The sequence below is a fragment of the Carassius gibelio genome, chromosome A19 (assembly GCF_023724105.1).
Source record: "Carassius gibelio isolate Cgi1373 ecotype wild population from Czech Republic chromosome A19, carGib1.2-hapl.c, whole genome shotgun sequence".
Taxonomy (NCBI): Eukaryota; Metazoa; Chordata; class Actinopteri; order Cypriniformes; family Cyprinidae; genus Carassius; species Carassius gibelio.
In genome coordinates, this window is record NC_068389.1 from 16,711,525 (window position 1) to 16,737,103 (window position 25,579).

General features: G+C 36.0%; 4 protein-coding genes across 12 annotated transcripts in view; 3 read left to right on the top strand and 1 right to left on the bottom strand.

The window, feature by feature from the left end:
* LOC127935139 (neurabin-1) overlaps positions 1 to 5,927 on the top strand; it is a 43,995-nt gene extending 38,068 nt beyond the window's left edge. For 2 of the 5 annotated variants that reach the window (XM_052532742.1, XM_052532743.1), the window contains exons 15-20: positions 445 to 493; positions 677 to 721; positions 1,658 to 1,777; positions 2,010 to 2,033; positions 2,255 to 2,437; positions 3,056 to 5,927. In XM_052532742.1, the coding sequence (XP_052388702.1) occupies positions 445 to 493; positions 677 to 721; positions 1,658 to 1,777; positions 2,010 to 2,033; positions 2,255 to 2,437; positions 3,056 to 3,250 (616 nt within the window). In that variant the 3' untranslated portion in view covers positions 3,251 to 5,927. The remainder of the gene's footprint in view (positions 1 to 444; positions 494 to 676; positions 722 to 1,657; positions 1,778 to 2,009; positions 2,034 to 2,254; positions 2,438 to 3,055) is intronic. The other 3 variants (XM_052532744.1, XM_052532745.1, XM_052532746.1) reach the window with 3 other exon arrangements.
* Positions 5,928 to 6,823: 896 nt separating this feature from the next.
* On the top strand, positions 6,824 to 13,364 carry asb4 (ankyrin repeat and SOCS box containing 4). The gene is made up of 5 exons (XM_052533210.1): positions 6,824 to 7,160; positions 8,163 to 8,462; positions 8,634 to 9,121; positions 9,278 to 9,391; positions 10,051 to 13,364. The coding sequence occupies exons 1-5, from the start codon at positions 6,941 to 6,943 to the stop codon at positions 10,237 to 10,239; spliced, it is 1,311 nt and encodes a 436-aa protein (XP_052389170.1). The 5' UTR covers positions 6,824 to 6,940; the 3' UTR covers positions 10,240 to 13,364.
* A 109-nt stretch (positions 13,365 to 13,473) lies between these two features.
* LOC127935392 (pyruvate dehydrogenase (acetyl-transferring) kinase isozyme 2, mitochondrial-like) lies at positions 13,474 to 22,928 on the bottom strand. Of its 2 annotated transcripts, none has more exons than XM_052533212.1 (11): positions 22,403 to 22,928; positions 21,609 to 21,750; positions 19,063 to 19,134; positions 18,742 to 18,926; positions 17,945 to 18,034; positions 17,697 to 17,805; positions 16,393 to 16,456; positions 15,863 to 15,961; positions 15,594 to 15,704; positions 15,261 to 15,374; positions 13,474 to 15,044 (listed from the first exon to the last, which is right to left on the bottom strand). In XM_052533212.1, the coding sequence occupies exons 1-11, from the start codon at positions 22,518 to 22,520 to the stop codon at positions 14,877 to 14,879; spliced, it is 1,272 nt and encodes a 423-aa protein (XP_052389172.1). In that variant the 5' UTR covers positions 22,521 to 22,928; the 3' UTR covers positions 13,474 to 14,876. The 2 variants fall into 2 exon arrangements, with proteins under 2 accessions (XP_052389172.1, XP_052389171.1); XM_052533211.1 differs by having other exon boundaries at positions 16,393 to 16,469; positions 17,728 to 17,805; positions 22,403 to 22,914.
* A 1,159-nt stretch (positions 22,929 to 24,087) lies between these two features.
* LOC127935390 (cytoplasmic dynein 1 intermediate chain 1) overlaps positions 24,088 to 25,579 on the top strand; it is a 53,852-nt gene continuing 52,360 nt past the window's right edge. For all 4 annotated transcript variants that reach the window (XM_052533206.1, XM_052533207.1, XM_052533208.1 and 1 more), the window contains exons 1-2: positions 24,088 to 24,346; positions 25,414 to 25,527. In XM_052533206.1, the coding sequence (XP_052389166.1) occupies positions 25,420 to 25,527 (108 nt within the window). In that variant the 5' untranslated portion in view covers positions 24,088 to 24,346; positions 25,414 to 25,419. The remainder of the gene's footprint in view (positions 24,347 to 25,413; positions 25,528 to 25,579) is intronic.

Sequence of the window (25,579 nt, forward strand, 5' to 3'; positions counted from 1 at the left end):
AACTGAGGTGTCCTGGACTGCAAGATTAATAAAATGGCAAAAGAGCTTCCACACAAATTTCAAGGGAAAAAAATAAACTACATCTTTCGTAGATCTCAGATTTGCTAGACTTCAGATGCATTGTGCATTTGAATGAATCTTCAATGATTCAAAGAATTGCTTAATCAATGATTAAAGAGAATTGCTCAGCAAATGCAAGGCTGAAATATTTTTTTCAGTCATAAACCACAGCATCACAGTTCCTGGATTTCAACCACAAATTACAATGGACTTGTAGCATTGAAACCCCCCCCCCCCCCCCCCCCACTAAATTAAGGCTGAAACTTAAGTGTGTAAAGCAGTGAAATAAATGCAGCTCTCCCTGGTGTATATGATCTGTCTCAGTACTTGTCAGCAACTGTGCCATTGTGTAGAACCAGTGAATAACCAGGCCCCTAACTTTAGCTCCACAGGGCCTTCAGCAGAAAACAGTCCTGAAAGATGCAAGAGCAAGGTAAGAAAAGTCACACAGACATGTATGTGTGTCATATATGTGTGATTTTGTGTGTGTGTGTGTGTGTATTTACACTTTATATAACTAGTTTAAAAGAAATTGCAAACAATTGTTTAAAATATAAATGCCTGCTGCCTGTTCATGACATAACCTCCCTCTGCTGTGTTGCATTTCCATGAACAGAAATCTTTTTCCTGGCCACGCTTCTTCTCTTATTCATATAACGTGGTACTGTATCACGTCTTGTTTGTTCAGATCCAAGGCTAATCGGATACTTCTCTAATTTTAGCTGTAGACAAACAGTAGTATCACATTACTGTTTTTGAGATTGTTGCGGAATTATTATAGTCAAGTTTCACAAATTGAAACAGACCATTTTGATCCTGAAATTGGGGAATTTCATTCAGCTGCATGCATTCTGACTCATACTTTTGAATGTCATCTTCTTATAATACACTAACCTCCTGGGATCAATGCAATCTTGTATTAAGTCTGAAGGACATCAGAAAAACTATGGCCTGCTTCCCTTGCTGAGTCAAGGCATTAAATTAGCTTCAAAATAATCACTTTTGAGCCAAAGTTAGAGTATTTTCAGATTCAGTTCAGAATCTTTCTCACAGACTTTAAGGTGTTGGAGACAACCAAACTGGTAAACACGTCCATCTCTATTGTTAACATACGGGACTCTTCAGGAAATGTAGTAAACTTGTATTTGATTCTTGAATCTGTGACCTTATGTTCAGAACATGTGACTAGCAAAATTTTCAAATGCATCATGTTAGTTGATTACACATTATGTTAAAAAAAACTTTCCCTAAATGCGTTCATTTTAAAATGCTAATTAATTTACTCGGTGACAAATGATCACAATCATCATTTGAGTGACAGTATCAGTCCACACTCAAAGCATTTTGTCGAGGTGTGTATGTCTCCTTTTGTCTTGTTAATCTTAAGAGACTTAATTGGCTTAACTGTCAATCAGCAGTAATTACGCTAATAATTCTTTGTCATAGTCAATAAAACAATCAGAATCAAGGAATAAATAATTACCTCTCAAGTAATGGAGAAACAATTCAAGCCAATCAAAATGGTCCATGGGTAAATGTGTCAATCAGGTAATTCCGGTGTCTTACAGGTGTTTTTCTGTCTCTGTCTCTCTTCCAGGGTCCTGGTGTCACTGATGACCTCAGCCTCAGCAGCACCAGCTCCACAGAGATCAGCGGCATCCTGACAGACGCCAAGATGTCTGGCCGATCGCAGACACTAATGCTCTCCTCAGATGAGGTATGGTTTGTACTATACACTTGCAACCTGATTTCTCGGTTTAAAGATCCAAAATGTTACATTTATTCAAGATTTACTTAGCCTCATGTTGTTTCAAACCTGTATGACTTTCTCTAACTGAATTCTATCTAAAGCATCACTTGCATGCTAAATTGTTCTGCCTGGAAAGATCAGCAAAGGTTTTTTTCTGATTCAGTGAGTGTTTTCTTGTCCTTTATGCTGCGTTTATTAGAGTGTGGATATGATTGAAGATGAGGTGAGACTTTGTTTTAATGTGTTTAAGTCCCAGAATGACTCTTCTTCCACTTAGTCTAGTTCTTCCATTTCTTGCATGTTCTTTGTCATCCAAAAATGTAGCTTCCTCAAAATGTATTAACTATGATTTCTGGAATTATCAGTGCTGATGACTATGTGATCTTGTCCAGCTAGTTCTGTACAGTAAGTTTGTGTGCGTGTGTGTGTGTGTGTGTGTGTCAGATTCTAGACGACGGTCCTCCTCCGAAGCTGTACCAGTGGCAGAACCACAGTGTGACTGAATGGACATGTAAACAGGTGTCATGCTGGCTCATGGGTCTGAACCTGGAACATTATGTCTCTCTTTTTACTGCCAAGAATGTGGATGGAGAGCAGCTAATGAAGCTGGACAACTCAGCCCTCAAGGTGAGGAACAGATTTGTTGGGATAATTTAGTCTGTTAATCCACTATTACTTCTATTGTGTGTGGTGAAAACCAAGCAAATGATGAATATGCAAGATGCAGAAATATATAACAACTTCAGTCTTGCACATTAAGAGTCATACATTTGTATATTGCATTAATATAATAGCTAAATATTTCAAGATATATATATATATTTTTAAGCCATTATTATAATATCTTCTTATTTAATATGCCATACACATTTTTGAGGTTAAAAATTATTTACATTTATGTCTTAAACATTTACATTTACATCCACAAAAGCATTTATTAACTTATTTTATTTTTATTTATTTATTTATTTGTTTGTTTGTTAAAAAAAACTTTTAATTAAAGTAATGAAGTCCATTTCAAGAAAATTCAATAAAATGTATTTATATAAATTAAATGTGTGCAATAGATGCTTAGGTGTTGTTTTTATCCTTCTTTTGTTTTACCTGCCATATGCTAATATTGCTAGAATGATTCACGTCCCATCTGCTTTCCCTCCAGTGAGAGAGTTGTCTTTAGAGATTAGCATAGTTTCTTAGGATTCGTCTGAACATCCTGTAAGTGTGTCTGTTTGTGTTTTTTGGCAGGCTCTGGGTGTAGAGTCTTCTCAGGATCGGGCTCTGATAAAGAAAAAGCTGAAGGATCTGAAAGTATTGATGGATAAAGCTAGAAGAAACAGAGAGAAAATTGAGAAACAGCGCAAGAAAGAACTGGAGCAGGCTCAGAAACCGGTCCGGAAAAACAGCAACTCCTCCGGACCAGGAGAGGGCGCTACTGAATGACACTATTCACCTCACTACTGTCTCACCATTATGAGTACAGACCAGTTCAGCATTTCACCCACTGAAAGTTCATTTGAAAAGGGTCTTATTGCTATTGAGCTGCCATTGGATGAATTGAAACCAAAATTTCCAGATACAGATTTTGTTATTTTTACCGAACAATATTCAGGTTGTTGTTGTTTTTTCACGTTTTAACAGAATGATTACTGCTTTTTTGGTTTCCTATGTTTTATGTCTGATTGATATCTATTTATTTGCATATGGAGAATATGTATATACTGAACCAGAGCATATCAGCTCGTAGCTCATCCATGACAGTAAAAAAGCACCTTTAGACGTCGAGACAATGTACATATGCAGAAAGCATATATATGAATATGTCTAACGTGCCATTTTCTATCAAAAGGAGGATCGTTTGTTAAGTGAACGAGGAAAGTTTTTAATACGATAGCTTTGACAAAGCACAGGTCATAGTGATGGACAGTGTTGCTGTTGAGTGTCTCTTCACCAAAAAGAGTTTGGGTGCTGCTCACAAGAAGCACTACAGTCTGATTCACTGTCAAACACAAACCCTACTGTGAGAAGAAAGCCATTCCAACTGATGAGATATCATGGACCCTCTGTGTGGATATTTCACTGTATACTTTGAACCTCCTGTCTGGATCTCCTTCATCGACCTGCCACTATTCAAGATGAATACACATGAAGTGTATGCTCTTCTCCAAGCTTAAATCCTCCTAATGGTATTTGGGGGGGAAATGGTGGCAGTAGGATACTTAACGATTTCAGGAGTCCGCTATCTTAATTTTTAAACAGCTGCTTCTATTTCACAGCTACCTGCTGTAGCCCTCTCCATCGCTCTGAGCTAGATTCTCAGTTAGACCCAAGTGCTGCCTTTGAAGTGCTGTTTAGATTTTATTTTTTCTTTTATGGTTTGTGGTTACAGTCCGGATCACAGTGGTTGAGTGAATGCACCTCTGTTTTACCGGCATCCAAATGTTGTAGAGCAGATGACAAATGTGGGAAAAAATTGACTTATCTACTGTATGTACAGTACACTACCTTTCAAAAGTTACGGGTCAGTAGGATTTTTTAAAGAAACTAATGCTTTTATTCAGCAGGGATGCATTGAATTTAACAAAAGTGACAGTATAGACATTACAGAATGTTACAAATTATTTTTTTTATTTCAAATGAATGCTGTTCTTCGTAACTTCGAAGACTGAAGTAATGATGCTGAAAATTCAGCATTGCCTTCACAGGAATAAATTACATTTTTTAAATATATTTAAATAGAAAAGAGTTGTTTTAAACTGCAATATTTCACAGTAGTCTTGTTTTTACTACATTTTTGGTCAAATAAATCTGAGACTTAAAACTGACCCCAACTCTTAAACAGTAGTGTATGTTATTTCATCAAGCTAGATTTTATTCAGTTTGATCCCATTGTTTTTAATCAGTTATTTGTCACATTCACAAAGAAAGCACTGTAATATAGTAAATAAGTAGTCTTTTATAATGTCATTCACTGCATAGACTAACCAGTATTGCCTCTGTCAGTTTATCCTGGGTTGTATTTTTTAATTTATGCAACACATTTTCCATACTGTATGTATCAATTGTAAGTATTCAAAACACAGTAACCTACAGACATCATTTAGCATTTCTGAATGCTCTTTGACGAGTCACAATAACCCTGTTCAACCCACATTATTTTCCCAAATCTCAATTTTATCTGTCCATATCACATTTTTCTGCATTCGTGATAAAACGTATCATTCATGTTTACATTTGAATTACTGATTATTGCCGTAACAGCACAAAGGCAGCTTCAGTGGAATTTGAGCAAAGTACAGAGGACATTATGCAGTGATTTATTCAAATGTGACTCCATGGAAGATTATACTCATTGTTAAGTACTGAATTATTTATCTCTAATAATTTTAAGTCTGTCATAGTCTGTTTATTTCCCAATCAAAGAAATGTTTATAAATCAGTTCACATTATTTATTTATGAAGCAGAAAATGATTACCAAAAAACATTTAATTGTACTCATTGAAAGAATTAGGAGATTGTATGTTTGTTAATTAACCCACAATGCTCTTGTGAACATATCTTTATTATTGTAATCGTGAAGAAGACGTTTGACTTAACATTATGAAATCCTTTCTAACCCTCTGCTATGAATCAACTGAAAAAAAGAACCTGCTGTAGATCCAAATCTAACCTGCCTACCGATATACTGACTTTTATATGTTAAAGTTAAGCAATAGCTTTTAATCCTGGCATTTTGTATCAATTCCATGAGGAGACCGCAGACGGGGTCTGTCTCTTTGAATGTGTCTGCGTGCAGGGATAATCACGTATGGATCTGAGGACAGAAATGTGCTTCTCTTTCATGGGTTATTGGTTGTTTTCACTATACCATAGTCAGGGTATATAGAGGAACTGCACGCAACACCTGAGAAAAGAGCATTAACCTGTGTATTTTTGTTCTTCATACCGGCATGAGGGACCTCAGTGTGCCATACCCATTCTTTCCAAAACTACTCAATTCTATCCTTTATTTTTGTTCATGAAAAATGTAAAGCCTTGTGAAAGTTTCTCATGTTGGACTGTAAATACACTTCAAGTGAAATATTTGATCAGAAAAATACAATGAAAGATCATTCCAAACCTGTCTTGAGTTGTTCATGTGCAAACCGTTTGTGGATTCAGTGGATGCTTTGAACGGTTCAGTAAATGTAACCATTTTACGTTTGGGTGAATTGGAATTTGTATATTAAATCATTAATTTACAGAAAGGTATAATTCTTAGCAAATGAAAAAATAAAAAAGATCCACCCCTAAACCTAACCCTCATTGGGAAGTAAACAGATCATATAAAAAAAATTATAATGCAAATTTCACTTTAAAAAAACAAATTATTGTTTGAAATAACTATGTCTTAATTTCAGATTTTACTTGTGATGGCCAAGCCCCATTTTCTGCAGTCTATTTCCTTCCAGTCTGGAAATAGCCTTGTTACACCATCCAGAAGAAATGCTTCTGATGTTTTGGTTTAGTACTTTAGAAACTTTTGTTAGAATATTTGAAAATGGTAGTTCTGCTTAATGACCTGCGGAAATAATACTGAATGCTTTATTACAGCTTTATTGGTGTGTGCATTTTGAAAAATGCAACTTTATGACTTATATTTCACCTATTTGTTATGTAATGTCTTTTCATCTGTCACAAGTATTACTTTTTATTTTTATTCACAGGATGGCCTCCAAAAAGGCTTGTAAGTTCAATACTGAGGTGTGTCCTTGCTGCACTTTCGGACAATTTGCCATTGGTAGGTTTCGCCCAAAATAGGCTACCTTTAAATATAATACAATAATATGGCGTCTTTAGATTAAGTCTTTCTTAAATGCTGTCACTTGTTTCAGTGTAGTAATAGTACAGTATTTTGGTGGATACTGTATAGTTGTTGGCCAGTTGTTGTTTTGTTTTTTTAAGGCTTATTTGGTCCAGTAGGCTCTGACCTCTTCGCCTCAGTCTATTAATAGTTCGACTGATGTGACTGACTCGACACCGCTTGTGTGTCACACACGCTCCTGGCCACTGGAGTTCACAAATCTTTCTGGATTTACTTAAAACATACTGAACGAGTGTTTCTTGCGGATAAGTCGGTGTATGGGTGAGATATGAACAGGCCTCGAGCAGTACTCGGTTTAGCGGAGGAAGATAACCGGACTCTGTCGCGGCGGGAAGTTGCTGACAGCCTTCTGAAGGCACGCTTTCTAGAAGCGCTCACGCGTAACGATGCGGTGGAGGTTGCAAAAATCCTTCGCACCACCAGCATTGAAATAGACACCGTGTTAGACGTGGAGGACCGCGATATGATCCTTGCCTCTTATAAGCAAGGTAATTCATGTTGACAACACAACAGTCGTTTATTTACCGGAGAAATCACTAATCGGTAGACTGTGTGACTGCAGTTAGTTATTCCACCACAAGGTGGAGCTAGACCGCAAGTATCTGAGAATTAAAGTCGTCTATGAAATCTCTCTCAGTGAAGCACGCTGCAGTAACAAGGGTACTTGATATTATTGTCCTGCAGTGTGATAAACACTACGATTCCGATGAAACTATTTAAATAGCATTTGTTCAGTTGCATAATTATTATACTAGTGATTGATATGACCTCAAGTGAATCGAGAGACTTTTCGTAGTGTAAATTCACACGATCCCTGAAATAAAAATACTTTCTGCTTGTAACTCGCATTCCTGTACTTTACAGATTTTTGTCTAATCAGATGCTCTCTAGAATGAGAATGCCACCTGCAACCAATCAGCAAGCTGCTTTTTTTTAAAGACTATTTCCTGCTCCAAATGTCCTATTTAAATAAGAAACATGTTAACACAGATAACACTGAGGTAGGGTTTTAAGGGAGCTGCTAAAAAGTTAAAGATTAAATTGTGGAATACATGTGGAGTTGGGACCATGTTGTTTTAGTGTTCTATTTTTATTACATACTATTTAATAATACTGTAAATTAGCTTTTATTTTTATATTTTCAGTTTTCATTTTAATTTTACATTTACGTTTTAGTAATTTTGTTGTTATTTTGTTCATTTTTATTAGTCTTTTTAATGTTTTTTTTGTATAACTTGAATTTTACTTCAGTTTTACTTTAGTACTTTACTTTAGTATTTTAGTACTTTAGCTTATGCTTGTTTTTCCATGATCTAATATTTATATTTTATAATATTCCAGCTTTATTTCAATTACCAAAAATACATTTTAATTAACAGCAACAACACTACGACCAGTTAAACCTAAAATATAAACTTCCCCATGCATGTGTATATCCATTTAAACCTTAAATCTTTCAGTGGAAAAAAAATAATGCCATTTTCCACCAGGTTACTGGCTGCCAAGTCATAAGTTGGAGACATCCTGGGCGATGGGTCTGCACGTGTGTATGATGTACAATGCACTGGAGAGCGCCATAGTCCTTCTGCAGAATGGGGCAGCGGTCAACAGGAAACCTAATGGGAAAACCCCTCTACATGTGGCCTGTGCGGTGTCTAACGCTGACTGCGTGGGACTTCTGCTGGATTGGGGTGCACGGATCAACAGTATGTCCCTGAGTGGGCATACTCCTTTACACTTCTGCATCACACAAGAGTCTTTGGACTGTGCCAAACAACTTGTTCTCAAAGGTCTGTACATTTCAATCTAAAATCACCAAAGTTCTGTCCGAAATTAACCTGTATGACTTTCTTTCTTATGTGCGTTAAAAACAATACTGTATTTGTCCATATAAAGTCAATGGGGTCCAAAACAACACTATTGGACAAAAAAAACACAAAAGACTTCTAATCTTACTGCAGGAGCGAATATCAACATGCCCAGTGAGGAGAACCAGGACACCCCTCTTCACACTGCGGCCCGCTACGGTATCCCAGAGCTGGTGGCTTTCTATATTGCCCATGGAGCAGATATCAATGCAGTCAATGGCTGCATGGAAACTCCTCTGATCACTGCTGCATTCTGGGCCATGGACATTCGTGAGCGGACCTACAGCTCGGACCACCAGCTTGTCTGCCGGATCCTGTTGGACCACAATGCTAACGTACATTCATATGAGGAAGACAAGAAGACAGCGCTGCACAAAGCTTGCTGGAACTGTGATCATGTGCTCATCCAGATGTTCCTGGAGGCCGGCGCCAAGACTAATGCTATGGATATGAATGGATGCGCAGCTATACAGTATCTGCTGAAGGTGACGCAGATCAGGCCGTGGGCCATTCCTGAACGCTGCTATCAGCTGCTTCTGAACTACGGAGCAGCACGAGTGTATCCACCACAGTTTCACAAGGTACAACACTCGCCCAGCCAAACCGCTGTAGTTTTCCATGTTTATTAGAGTAAAGATGTCAGTGGGAATTTTATAGTCGACTAGAAGGTGTTTACACTTAAGATGGGTCTCAAAATATTAATGTTGTTCTTTTTGGTTTGTCTTTCTGTTAAGTAGGTGTTGCAGACATGTCATGAATACCCCAGGGCTGTGGAGGTTATGGTCAATTCTTATGAACATGTCAAGCACACAAAGAAATGGAGAGCTGCTATTCCTGAAGCTGTATATGAGGTCAGAAATAAACTTCTTTATTCAATGCAAAAAAAAAAACATCATAATATACAATACAATAGCATAAAATAAATAATTCTGTTCTGCTTAAAAATGTTTAGAAATGTTTCTTGGGCACTAAATCGGGACATTAGAATGATTTCTGAAGGATCATGTGACACTAAGGACTGGAGATATGATGCTGAAAAATCAGCTTTGCCATCACAGAAATAAAATTTAAATAATTTTTTTTTTTTTTTAAATTGTGATAATAACAGTATTTTGTGGTATATGACAAAAACAGTTATTTGGTCAGTGTCCACACTGTCCCAGTTAGACTTAGTCAAATAATAAAAAATAAAAAAAAGGAGGTAAATGGAACATTTTTCCTTAATTATTTAATAGTACAGAAAATGGCACTAGATATATATATATATATATATATATAGATATAGATATAGATATATATATATCTATATATATATATATATATATATATATATATATATATATAGATATTGATATAGATATATTAGATATTGTGCTTTAAATATTAATGTAATTTTCATGCATTTTAAACAAAACATTTTGACCTGAATGTGGCACACAATGATGTATTAGTGATCTGATATCTATTCATGAAGTTGTTTTTTCAGCCTTGTTTCTTTTTCTTCATTTAGAGGTACAAGGATTTCTATGATTCTTTGTTTGCCGTCTGCACCAACAATCCACGCTCTCTACAGCATCTGGCCAGATGTACAATACGTGCAGTACTGTCGAATCACTGTGAACTAGGTGTCCAGCAGCTCCTTCTTCCTTCATCATTGAAGAAATACTTACTTCTGGAGCCTGTAGGAATCATATACTGACACTCTTCTACATTATAAGACTTCAAATTCAGATTTTGTTACAGTGTAAACAATGCTCCAAAACTTGCTTGCTTTTTGTTTTATGTTTTTTAAATATTTTTTTCTTTTTTTTTTGATCCTTTACCAGGGCACAAGAATAATGTTGATGTATTTAATAATATTATGTATTATTACAAATATATACTATTCAATATATAAACAATGAATAATTTTATATTAATGCTAATATCAATGCTAATGCTAATATTCTAAATATTAAATTAAATTAAAATTAAATTAAAAATGTAAAATTTAATTTACAATTTTAAAATTGAATTGATGCATTTAGCAGACTAACAGTGCATTCTGGCTATCAAGGTTTACCTATCATATGTTCCCCGGGAATCGACCCCACAACCTTGCGCTTGATAGCGCAATGCTCTACCAATTGGGCTACAGGAACACTAAATATTAAAATATTAATATTAATATTACACTAACACTAAATATTACTTCTAAATATCAAACATTCAAAAGTTATTGGTTCTTTCCACATCCACACATATAAAAAGCCTAATGTTTTAATGAAAGACTGTGAAGATCCTTATTTAGTTTAAGCTATGGGGGGGGGGGGTTATTATACTTTAACTGAATAAGTACACATTAACACTTGATTCACTTTGAACAAAACGAATGAAAACTTTGTTTTTATTTAAATGTATGTTTGTCCTTCCAGCCTTTGAGATACAGTATCTCTCTTTGCAAGTCACTGGCCTTAGCACTTGGTAAACTATTTTTTGATGAGTGGAAGTGGTCTTTTCATCCTGGTCAGCATGTTTGCAATCTCCTTTAATGATGAGTTCTGTGATTACTGGGTCATATGTGAGTTTAGGATAGTATTTTCTCTCTGAACCCCACACAATGTCACCTGGAAGCAATGATTTTTCCTCCAGAAGACAGTCTGTTTCCACTTATTCTCTACAGAAGAGATAAAACAGCCACCAACAAATCAACCTCTGACCCTGTCATTGTACAGACCAACTTTTATTTGCATTGTATGAGATTAAATTATATATTATATTTTAAGCACATTAAAAGTGATAATCTTATAATCAAGTCCACAATGTAAAGCAACAAGCTCTGTATATTCCTGTGGAAATTAGGAACTAGCAGCAGTTGTGTGGTTTTAAAAACGAACCGAGTACATTGTCTGAATGACTGACAGGTCAAGCGGTGTGGTTAAGGTTCTTAAAATAGCACTATTTTCCAAGAAGGGTGGGGCCACCAGTCACAGCCACTATATCAAGTGCTGTTAGGAGAGACTGGAGAGGCGTGCTAAAGAAAAGATGGATCATTTTGTTCTGGGCTTATGGCTACAGGCCAGAAATAAACACAGGCTCTGTGCCAAGAATCTGTCCTTAAGTAAGACTGTAGCTCTCCTGCTAGATATCCCACAACAAAGACTACAACAGACTATACTGTAAAACACCAACTCAAAATATTTAAACACTAATAAGTTCAAAATGGTTTACACTACCATTTAAAAGCTTGGGAAAGAAAAATAGACATTTGATGGGTAAAGTTTCATTTCAAGTTAACATTTTTGTGTTATAGTCACAAGTTCCCATTTAAAAGTTTGGGGTCAGTTTTTTTAATTATATTTAAAAATAAAATTACACATTAAATTGCTCAAAATGTATTTATAATGTCACAATGTTTAATGTTTTTTGAACTTCTACCCATCAACACCATGGGGTTCAGGTCTGGTGAGCTTGCTGGCCAGTCAAGCACACCGACACCATGGTCACTTAACTAACTTTTGGCAGTGTGGGCAGGTGGCAAATCCTGCTGGAAAATTAAATCAGCATCTTCACAAAGCTGGTCAGCAGAAGGAAGCATGAAGTGCTCCAAAATTTCTTGGTAAACGGGGACTTTGACTTTGGTTTTCAAGAAACAAAATGGACCAACACCAGCAGAAGACATTGCACCCCAATTATCACAGACTGTGGAAACTTAACACTGGACTTCAAGCAACTTGGGCTATGAGCTTCTCCACCATTACTCCAGACTCGAGCATCATGGTTTCCAAATGAAGTATAAAACTTGCTCTCATTTGAAAAGAGGATATTGGACAACTGGGCAACAGTCCAGTTCTTCTTCTCCTTAGCCCAGGTAAGATGCCTCTGACGTTGTCTGTGGTTCAGGAGTGGCTTAAGACGAATATGACAACTGTAGTCAAATTCCTTGACTTGTCTGTGTGTGGTGGCTCTTGATGCCTTGACCCAAGCCTCAGTCCATTCCTTGTGAAGTTTACTCAAATTCCTGAATCGATTTTGCTTGACAATCCTCATAAGGCTGCGGTTCTCTCGGTTGGTTGTGCATCTTTTTCTTCCACACTTTTCTCTTCCATTCAACTTTCTGTTAACATGCTTGGATACAGCACTCTGTGAACAGTCAGCTTCTTTGGCAATGAATGTTTGTGGCTTACCCTCCTTGTGAAGGGTGTCAATGATTGTCTTATGGACAAGTGTAAGATCAGCAGTCTTTCCCATGATTGTGTAGCCTAGTGAACCAAACTGAGAGACCAAGAGACCATTTTGAAGGCTCAGGAAACTAATTTGCTGAAATAGTGAACTGGTTGGTTTTTGTTAAATATGAGCCAAAATCATCACAATTAAAACAACCAAAGACTTAAACTACTTCAGTCTGTGTGTACTGAATTTAATACACAAGTTTCACAATTTGAGTTAAATGAACTTTTCCACAACATTCTAATTTATTGAGATGCACTTGTACTAGAAAGTTTTAATTGTAATATCTCACTACTGTCCTTTTACACAAATTAATCAAAGTCCGTTTAAAGGGGTATTTTATAGTATTTGGATTATTGCAGATTTGGTGAACATAAGAAACTTAAAATAATAATAATAAAATAATAGTAATACTAAAATAAAAAAAATACCCCCAAACTCAATACTTTTGAATTGTATGGTAGTAAAAAAATTATAATAATAAAAAAAGAAACATTGTAGTGTATGACAAAAACATTAGTTAATCCAAATATGAAAATTCTGTCATTATTTTCTCACCCCCCATTGTCTCAAACCTGTTTTGATTGATTTTCTTTCGTACAACACAAAAGGAGTCATTTAGAAGAATGTCCAAGCTGGAAAGTTCCATATAATGAAGTTCTAAAAAAGAAATTAAATTCTTTAAAAAATAAATAAAAAAAAAACATGAAAGAAAAGAAAAACATTTTGTTTTACATTCATTGTTTTAATTGTACAGAAAATGGCACTCTCTCACTGAATGAGTGAGTTTGATGAATAGTACTAAGCATTTATTAACACAGTTGCTCTTTGTGAATACAGGATTGTGTCTAGAACACATGTGTGACTTCATGAGCACAGGGATGTCAAGCTCTCCGTGACTGCACTGAGGTATGAATGAATAACATCAACATGTCAGTTCTTGATTATAGCTTGAAATGTGCAAATGATCTATTAAGATTGTCTAAATACTTCCATCTCTGAAGGAGGCAAATACATGTAGCAGAGCAAACTGCTCGCACCTGAAACCCAATAACAAACCAATAAAATAAAATAAGATAAAAAGACAAAACTAGAAAGGCAAATCTGCACAATCCTGAGATTATATATTTAAAACGAGCCATTTATATTTCAGTCTCTTCAGTGTTTTCATGCTTAGAAAAAAGAAGAGCAAATAGAGCTACATATCATGTTTGTTCATACAGAACACCTGAAATGTTCACCCAGAAGCTGATCATACATCTTGGTGGTCAAAAAAATGCTTTACACATAACAAAAAGCAACACTGTTAAATCTATCTAACCAGTTTTAAATAAATGAACCTGGGCCCAAACTTACTTTGTCGGTTTCTTCTGACACAACTCACTCTATTATTATTACAGTATATATCAGATAGAGTGTTAAATTAAATTCATGGTGTTTAATGTCAGTGAAGTTACTTGGATTTCATCATGATTGCATGTGTACATTGAAATGATTTGGCCTCATTGATAGCAATACATTTTTACACTCAAAACTAAACGGAGTGTTAAACAACAGGTCCAACTGTGGAACATTTCACGATCACAATCAAGAAACACACTACTATGGTCATTCTAATGTTTGCATTGTGAATGCATTTTAACAAAGGAAACATAAAAAGCCTTGGTTACTTTCAGATGCATACGTGTTCTCTCAAATATTTGCTAGAGATAAATGCTATATAATAACTTACATAAAGCTGGTAACTTGGCCCCACTGACTAAAACACAAGTTCACATACTCAAAACACACTTACAAATCAGTTCAAATCTGTGGTAATGTGTAGGAATCGGCACGTGCTCAGATGACCAGTCAGCTTCAGTGCATTTGACTGAAGTCTCTAACATCACAGAAGAGTCTTGTGAAATTCTAAACGAAAAGGTTAGCACCACAAATGAAGTGCATGGTGTATTATAAGCAACGTGAGATGTGGAAGACAAAAATGCCCTTGTTATTCAGACTGTAACATTCATGAAGTCAATTATCAACCCTTTGAAAACACCATGCTTCTGAAAAACCTCAAGAGTCGCATACATGGTTACTCAAATGAACTCCACTATAGTTCACAGCCCTGTTCAGTCCTTGTGTTTATCGTATGAGCTTCTCCTTCCTCTCAACACCATACTCGTACTTTCCCAGTTTCTTGGGCTCGCTGCTTGGGATGCACCAGTCATCTGCTTCTGTGCTCGTCTGATAATGCCTTAAGGCTGACTTGTTAAAGACAGGAAGTCTTTCTATTGATTCAGTGGATAAGGCCTGTGAGAAAAAAGTGGAAAAGACAAAAGAGAGAGTGTAAATTAAATAGTTGTAACATATTTAAAAAAAATGGTGTCACATTTCTGCTTATTCTGAATTCTAAATGTGTGGTGATATTTAGTTATTCGGCGATTTTTTTGCAGGTGAAATCCAGTCATTTCAATAAGAGTCAATGTGATTGGGAATATCACAAAAGATTTCGGCAAAAGAGTGTACCTTTAGGTATATGACTGCCGATGTGCCATATCCCTCCATAGAGTAGAGCTGCAGATCTCCCTGGAAGTACTTGGCATAGAGGCGGGAAATAGGAAGACCATATCCAAAACCAGCCTGACATGGTACAATTGTGAGAAAAAGAGAAATCATTACAAACGGCATTTTGGTTTAAACAACAAACTGCACTTTTGGTAATTTTGCTAATTTATAATCCTGTAAGATCACGGTTTACTTCAAAACATGACTGGGGATCAAAGATTTACCATGTGGTATCACTGCACAACAAAGACAATCTGCATAGCATATGTTTAATTAGAGAGCCTAGGTTCTTACCAGGGGAGCATTACGGCTGTTTCCAGTCACAGGACTCGGTGCAGTTGAATACATGTAGCTGAAAAGCCTTTCGATTTTCCTCAAAGGAACCCCACCTCCTCTGTCAGACATCTAACACAACACAAGAGTCATTACAAACATGTTTTGGCTCTCACTACACTAGCCAGTATGTTGCAAGTTAAAACAGAGAAAATATTCAGCTTCTGCTGACCCGTTACATCTGTGTGTCTGAGAAAGCATGAGCGTTGAGGTGTTAAAGAAAAGCTCACCTTGACGGTCAGATCTTCTCTTCCTAGAGAAACTCTCACTTTGATTGGTGGGAGATGTAGGCTGGACTCATGGGTTTCCACAGTTGCTCTCATTGCATTCTGTTATAGAGAAGAAGAAAAAACACATAAAATGCTTGATGGTCAAGTCATTCCAAACCCATTTAACTTTCTTACTTCTGTGGAATGCAAAAGGAGACGTTTAGTTTAATGAACAAAGACAAAAAAGCACTATTAAATGGTCCATAAAACTTGTTTACTATATTCCAAGTCTTCTGAATCCATATAATAGCTTTGGTTTTAGTCAATATTAACTGAAAATTTAGCTCTTGAATCTAATTTACACTTGCACATACAGTATCTTGTTTTGTAACCAACTGCAATTTACCAACATTCTGTAAAAACTCATTTTGTGTCATACAGGTTTGGAACAATATGAGGGTGAAGTAATGATGATACATTTGCCTCTTTTATTTTGTTTATGCGAGACTATCATTGCATGGGCTATAGCTACTATAAAGTGATTCACGTACCTTGAAGAGCTCAAAGAGCATGTGGTACAGATGAGAAGGCACATAAACTATATGTATAAGGTCACTGGGTCCTTCAGCTGCAAAAACAACAGACATATCGATTCAGTAACAGTTGAGTTACCCGAAAAACAAGGCCATAACATGCTAGCCCAAATTAATTAATTAATAAATGCAAAGAAGAAATCAACACTGGCACGTTGCCCAAACTAGTCAGGTATAAAGCACATGATTGAGGTTATGCTGGCTAATTTGTTACTATGTGTTGTTAAAAAGGTGACTGGCCACAATGGTGGTCATTCAAGCTTGTAGGTTCTCTTTGCTTGACACAATAGTACACTGCTATTTACATGTCTAAGAGATAAAACCAGAGATCGTGGCAACATTTTGCCATTATGCAACTGAGTACACAGTGCTGCTCCTATCAACCATTTCTGTATAGACAAACAGTGATAAGATTATAAAGCGCTATTTCTGTCTACACGGATAAGTAATTAAAGAACATAGTAAATGTGGTTGCATAATAGTGCAATTCTCTTATAAAAACTAATTCAAATGTATAACGCTATTATTACTATCAGTCCACATCATGCATCTTACTGTACATATACTTTAAATGTACATGACAGTTACACTACCCTTCAAAAGTTTCCGTGAGAGTTTATGTTTTGAAAAAAGCCGCTTATGCTCACCAAGGATGAATTATTTGATGAAAAATACGGTGAAAACCGTAATATTGTGAAATATTATAACCATTTAAAATAGCAGTTTTCTATATAAAAATATTTCAAAATGTAATTTATTTAGATTTTAGTGACATGAACCTTAAGCAATCATTCTAATATGCTGTTTGCTGCTCAGGAAACATTTCAGAGCACCAAAGCTGCAGTTATTGTTTGAATTTGAAGACACAATTTGGGAAAGATGAGACTTTGTTTCTTATCAAAAGTAACAATATAACTGACAGTTTCCAATGAAATTCCACTGGTGCAGTGGTTAAAACAATGCTGTATTTGTATGGTACACATGTGTACCCAACCAAAAGTCCCATACCGAAAATGTCCGATATGAATATGTGTATCGTTAAACGCTTATAAGATATAGAAACTACAAGCATAATTAGACACTAGTCCAGGCATGTTTAAATGCATGCAGGACAAGAATGTGGCATTTCACTGCATACCCACTACAGACTAACATGAGTCAATAAGACTGTAAATAAGTGTAAATAAGACTGTAGAAAGCTCCCTGCAGAGTTCAGCTTTTCTGCCAGCTCATGACTCACCATGCAAAGGACACACTTAGACTGAAAGTTTGAGAGAGAAAATTCTCGCTCACAGTTCACTTGTTTGATTTCCACTTCGGGAGAGGTCAAGTAGTACTGATCACACAGCATCTTGGCACTCTCACAGGCATCTAGAGAGAGAAAAAGTGAGACACAGCTTGAGTCGGCCCATGTATGGCCTGCAATGTCCATTTCACCCACAGTTTATTGGCTTTCTTTCACAGAGTAATTAATAGTGTTACACAGGCAAAAAAAAACATGGTTAATTACCTTTTACAACCTCCACAACATCACAGTTTGGGTCGATACTGCCAATGTGTTTTGGGTGGGCTGGATTGGTGCTGCCATCAAAGATTAACGCTAAAATGAACACATTTTATTTGTAAGGATGCATGATATATGGGTACTACATTTTAGCGATCCTTACCTGTATTCGATAAAATTTTAAAAGCAACATTTTTCTTAAAATAACTAACATTTGTATTAAGCAAGGAAACATTAAACTTATAAAAAGTGATGGTTAAATACAACTAAAATTTTACAAATGACTTCAATAAAAAAAAAAAAAAAAAAAAAAAAGAATCCTTAAAAAAAGATCAGTTTCCACAAAAATGTAGCACAAATGTTTCCAACAATGGATAATAGTATTGTTTCTTAAGCCCCAAATCAGCATATTACAATGATTTCTGAAGAATCATGTGACTGAAAACTTATACTGAATAAAAGTTTTATATATATACATATGGTAAGTGATATAACATATTTAAAGTTATATAAAATATGACAATTTAATAACACCGTTAAATGACTCCGTAGTAAATTCAAAAACACTTGTATGGATACTTATCCATATCCAATGCCTAAATTCCCTTGAAGCATTTAAAATGATTAGTGTTTAAATTTGACTTAGACAAACTAGTACAGAATTTTTCAATATATTTTCTATTAATCAGTTATGAAGCTATGGTACATTACAATATCAGCAAATTGCTAATCTTTTGTTTCAGCTAAGGCCAAAATATGTCTCCTACTTGGCCAGAACTTTAGTTCATGCCCTCAACACTTACTGTGCTGATTCATCAGCATGCGTGTGGAGATTCGGCTCATGTAGAAGCGGTCCAAAAAATACTGGACGTTCTGATTGGTCACGGGATCCACGCCAAAGGCCTCCTTGTACTCCAGCACTCCCTGTGCCATGGTGGGCACCACACTGTTGTGTCTGTTCCTGACATTGATCAGCGTTTCTGTGAATCTGAGAGACATACCAACCAGTTAAACACACTATTAGAGGTCACTTAGAGCAGGCTACAGCCAAGTTAAACTAAATGTGCAACATTCATGAAGAAGGACTTCGGATTTCCCAGAAAGCTCCTGAATACTGTACTTACTTAGTTAGGATGTTTTTATCATCAGGGTCTTTCTCCAAAAAGTCAACAAGCTCCATCAGACTCTGTGCATACCTGTTTTTGAGAGTAAACAAACAGTCAGCATTTATTTTTAGACTGGCTTTTATATAACTCATAAATGCGTAACATTAATGTGTTAACTTTATATTCCATTTCGGTTTTCAACTAAATTGAAACTTTCATTTAAAAAAAAAATAATAATAATTTAGGTGCATCACTTTTTCCAATTCAATACTGAATTCAATCGAATGAGATCAGAATCAAATTACATTGAAAACCTGTGAATCAAACTGAATTGTGAGATCTGCACCAATACCCTAGCTCTATTTGAAACACAGCCCTAATGCACCGCACACATTATGTAACATTGTGTATTGTTTCCTTTGAACAACAAAGCCAATTATAGTTGTTTGTCTGAATGGCTAAATGTATCGGACAGGTATTCTTATCACTGCTTTTGCTGAATGGTTATTAAAAAGCTTTGCATGGATAATTTGTGTAAGTTGGCATGATGGGAGACGTGTTGCATGGAGAACAACAGTCGTACATGTGACACGATGAACACACTGTATTGTACTAGCTACGATTCATCTGAATGACAGTTCTGTGTCAGTGTGCCACATTGCCAAAGAGGACTTGTCTACACTGAGACCTCTAGGAAGGTTGCAGCGCACACTTGTTTGTGTACAGTGTCTTATGCTATCTGACACAGCACATAACATTTTGATGAACACATTTGAAAGTTTTGTTTAGTTCACGTTTGGATCTCAGCATGATTCTGGAGTTTTGAGGACAAGGACCTTGAAACAAACAGACCATCTCATACTGTATGAATATTAAAACTCAAGTTATAAAAATATTTTCCCTGTATCATACAGGGAAGACCAAGGGCAACTGTAGCATTTTGTACACTGTCCTTCATAACTCACAAACTATTACAAATCTACCTGACATTTATTGGACTAATATAGTGTAATAAACAGAAATACACGATAAAAGTTAACATAACAAAGAATATGTACAGTACATTTATAAATAAATACATAAAAACAGTTTTTTTTTGTTGAACATTCATACTTTTTCTCAGGCAGTAGTACTTCACTGATTGTCGTAATGTTTGCTTGTTTGTGCTTGAATAAATGTGCGTGTTACAGTCCCAGTGTCATGTATAGTTAAAAACCTCTCGAAAAATATAAAACTTCTCAATCCAGCAGAGTCAGCGGAAAATGTTCAGTTTACCTTACACCCACAATTACATCATTTTCAATGCCTTCCAGTTGACTTGTTGAGCACAAAGCCTCAGCTAAACTTCAATAAGCTAAACTTCAACTAAGACAAAGTTCAATAACTACAACAGCTCATTTTGAACTTATAAATCATTCTTTCCTTCAAATTATGTCCTTTCAGAAGTCTATTCTCAAACAGAAAAGCCTTCCATGAAAAACAAGCTATTTAAATCGCCTGCACGTTCATTCACCCCGCTTGAAAACCATACTCTGTCTACAATTTAAATAGATGATATTCATCATTTACTCATTCAGTCTTGTTTTAAACCTTTTCCTTTCAATAGAGAAGACAGCCGAGAGTGACAGGAAAGGGATCAGAGCGAGACAAAGCAAAGGTCAGGCTCTGACCCACATCCTCATGAGAGCAACAACTACCACCTGCTAATATTAAAATAACATTTACCTACACACACTTACTTTTTAGATTCCAATTCACTTATCTAGTAGTTTTAACAAAATAGCTAAGAAAGATTGTTACTTGTCTGGTCTGAGGGCAGGGGATTCCTTAAATGACTCCTTCAAAAGGACAGCTGTCTGTCCAGCGTCTTTGTTTTCATGAAGCAGCAACACTAATGAACTTGGACCTCAAGTCCAAATTTCTGAAAACTACCGACTGTTACAGTATATATCCATATGCGTTTTAGCCTAATGATGAACAGAAATGTTCTCTGAAAACACATTACTATTCAACCTGAACTAGCTAGAGTGGGGGCTGAATAATACTCAAAAATGCTGATGAAGTTTAGTGATATCCTAAGTTTTTGCTAAGAGGTTGTTACAATGTGCAGAATCGGGACATAACTTACAATTCAATCTGGAACTGATACATTTTTCACCATCATGAAAAAAAAGACCACAACAGACGAACCAAAAATCAAGTCCTTTCAGCCAACAGATCTGCAGAAGTAAACAAATATAGCTCTGGTACTTTTTAAACACAATCTGTTGTTGTTATGATATTCCATGTAAAGCCACCGCAAACCTATTCAACCTCATCAAAATGTCATTACGTTTTAGCGAGATGAAAAAACCGTCAGCATCATTGCTCAAACTACAGTTTAATTTCTTGATTAAACGAACTTTGATTTGCTCTCAAACTTAGAAGGTCTTTATCTAAAAGACTTCATGGTCACCTTTCGTTTGAAGTCATGTGCTGAAACTATATGTCATATGAATTGTAAAAGGTTGACAGAGAGTCTATAGTAGGCTGAAACTGAACAGCATGTCAGCTGTGGATCTCACCAGCTCTGAAGCAGCTTCAGTGAAGGAGTGCTGAGCAGCTTGTCCGGGAGGAAGTCGATCTCCTTCATGATGTTGGCTAACCGGACAGGAAGCTCTTGCCTTAAAAACATGAAGGAGGTCTTTTCACAGGCATTGGCAGATCCTGTGAGCAAAACGGGACTACATTAGTAAGAATTTCACTTTTGACATGTACTGTACACCTGAAAATCACTATACTCTACAGTTCAGACCAATATTTTGGTTAAATCCCTAACTAGACATCACTTTGAACATGTGTAGATGCCTAAATGACTGTGGAGTTTAGAAGTTAGCTTTGTAATATAAGATGTCCTGTAAAATGACACTTTATTTCAGACATTTGTGTATTTTAAATATTACACTTTCTTTTATTGTTTTTAAACTACTGGTCTATTTAGTACTAACATATACATACAAAATATCAGTTTTTTTTATATGTATGATAATAGTCTTTAAGAAAATGTAAACCTAGAGAGCTGCCTATATAGACCGCATGTTGTGTCACAGCTGCAGACAGATAAACCCTACAGATGCAGACAATACTGTACAAGTAGGTCAAGCTGTTCTTACGAAAATGGTTATATACATGGTATAGCACTATTAATGCTGTGGTTTTTTTGATAAGGTACATGACATATTCCCAATGACAAATAGATAAATACCATGTTATAAAGTGTCTTTGTACTTTTTATAAGTGAGCGCACTAGGTTTTCAGACACAAGCACAATGAATGGGTTGGCTCCATCAGATCCATTTCAAGCAGATAAACAACTCACCAAAGTCAATGAACTGCTTCATTGACAGCGGGGTCGGAGAGTACTTTGAAAACCTGTCCACTTGTTTAGGTATGTTCAGCTTCGAGCTGTTCTTCAGCATGATCTGGGCGAACTTCATGTTGATCTTCAAGTCAAATCCACAGATCTTGAACTGTTCTCGGCGAGTGTTTGTCCTGGTCTCATCCGATGCAGGTCACAAAGTTTGACATTCACAGACTGTTACTTCATCACATAAATGAAGATCACCACGGCTGTGATCAGATCGGAGCCCGTCTCAATCGCTCTAATTTGGTTTATTTGTCATTGCACCAAAATAACTGACCAGCACAAGGTACAAAACGGTACAAACATACTGTAACACGAAGGAGGGAGGGCAGAGGGGAGACTGTTACTCCAGTATGCACAGATAAAGTATTACAGATAGTAACCCACACATCAAGGCGTTTCTTTCTATTCTTATCGGCAGGTAAAACGCAATCATTGAGATAAATAGTTGATATATCAACTATAGTTGGTTATCTGATTTTGTCATATTCTGTTTCTTGTGCAGCGGACAGAAAAGGGCTTCACGATCTACGTGCTGTACATCTACAGCGTCCTGCCGCTGACGCACGCGTCGCGCACAGCTCAAGCAGAGCAAAAGTCTTTAGTCGGACTGACACAATTTTTATTTGTATTTTTTATCCTTAGTGGTGTATTTAATTGTACAGCGTGTTAAAATAACGTCAGTTACTTCATGTAATGTGACAATGTACAATATATTGAGATTTTTTATTTTTTTATTTTATTTAAATGCAAATTTGGTGATTAAATGCAAAGTTTCAGGGTTATTAGTACTAAAGGGAAAATATTAAAGAAACATAAAAAAATAGTGTGTACAATCTTTTCAAAAATAAAATTTTGGCTGTTATATTATTGTATACTTACAATACAATAATATAATCTAAAGGACATGATATGAAGATATGAGAAATATGTTTGCTGTTTTTCGTTCCTGTTAATCTATGACCTATGACTCATTTTATTTTATTTGTTTATTTTTGCAGTGATCATTTACATTATAGGCACATTTCGGTTGGCCCATCTTAAACCAGCACACAATATTTTTTTATGTTTTTTTATTTTTTATTATTATTATAATTTTTTTTAGCCTTGCTCATTTGAACTATGGCTCCATCTAGTGGTGTATAACGATTGAAATGAACACATTCTTCTTCTTATTATTATTATTTCTTTTTACTTTTTTCCAAGTTACCCATTAGTGCAATTTTCGTTTACTGCTGAAGAAGAAGAAGAAGAAGAAGAAGAAGAAGAAGAAGAAGAAGAAGAAGAAGAAGAAGGAAAATACGCTAAACCCAGCCTTAAGTGGTAGGTTGGTCTTAGATGGTTTAAGGTGGAAGTAGCTGGTTTTAGCTCATCTTCCAGCCTGACCAGCTAAAACCAACCATACAGTTGTTTTCAGCAGGGATGTTAGGCTGGTTTAAGATGCTTTTTTCCAGCAAGAATATTGAAGTTAAGATCCAAATGAGATTGTTCTTATTGGATTTTGGTTAATTTGTTATCTTGTTAATGGTTATATCACCTAATGTTTACATCTGCACCTCAGGCACATCAGAATGCAGAATATCCGCTAGGTGGCACTGTTGCAGTGGATTAATTTATTTCTACATCTAGCATCATTTCGGAAAGGGAGAGGTGGGATCTGGGATCTTTTAGTTATCTCGAGGTAGCAAGGCGGTCTGTGAGCATCTTGCCACCTCTGAAAAAATGTAGGCCAACTAGCATTACATTTTGCCAACAATTTAGATTAATTTTCTAAACGGTCACATCGGATGATCTCAAACATTTTTTAAATCAAAGGGCCGTATTAAAGCGGACGACAGATTGTGTTCATCAGCAGTGATACAGCATATTTACAGTGGACAGCATCCACACTGGGAACAGGTAGGAGGTCTCTCACACACCGACTGCATGTTTCTCATGCTCACATAACCGTGGGGCTTCATACGTGCATTTTGTTGAAACGGCGCGCTGTGTTTTCATCCTTTATGTTCGATGACTTCATAATCGCATATGCTTCATGACGTCACCGTGCTTCTCCTGGTACCCACTGTTAGCAATAGCAACGCTGACATCATTTGTACATCCAAATGGATCATTGTCGGCCACCTGTGTAATATAACTGGATTTCCAATAATTGTATATTCTATGATTCTCTATAATCGAATTTGAGTCTGTTGTGACAACAAATCCAGTATTATGATAGTCCACCTAATGTGGCATCCTCACAGGACCTTATATATCTCTGGACCATATGAAGTCCACATCAGACATTTGACGTTTGCATGTGAATTTGCAATCAAAATGCATGTTTTTATTTGATTGATTTGAAATGCATTTGCATTTTGTTTTGTGCCATGTATTATGCCTTAATAAAGCTTTCCTCCACAGTCTGATATTGTTTTATTGTTAGTACCACTCCATTTCATCACATTTATTGGTAATGTGAATTATTTGATAAAACATAGGATTTACACTTTTAAGAAGTATTAATCTTAGATTCTGCGGGTACATCTGCCACACCCTTAATACAGAAATAGCTAGTTTGATCTCCTAAATCAGCAACAACAACAAAACTATATATATATATATATATATATATATATATATATATATATATATATATATATATATATATATATATATATATAATGTTGTGGAGTTAGGGGATCAAACTAGGTTTCTAATGCCTCATAAATATTAAAAATAAGTTTGCTCATAAATGTATTGAATTACACGGATAAATGCCAGCCAGGGCATTTCTGTTGAAAACACAAACAGTCCTTCAACTTGAACCAGTGATTTTCACTGCAGTAGAGAGTGATGAACTACTGCTTTTAATGAACCAAACCTCTGAATATGGTAGAACCTACTGTAATCTCCATACGGCCCTGCTTACACTGGGATGGGTGTGAAAACTGTGGGTCTGTGGTGTAACTGTTTTATTGCAGGGTAAAATGGCTGATAAGAGTGACCTAAAAGCTGAACTTGAGCGCAAGAAACAGCGCCTTGCTCAAATCAGAGAGGAAAAAAAGAGAAAGGAGGAAGAAAAAAAGAAGAAAGAGGTGAGAAAAATATTTTAATGACACTTATTCAGAATGTGGTATTACTTAACAT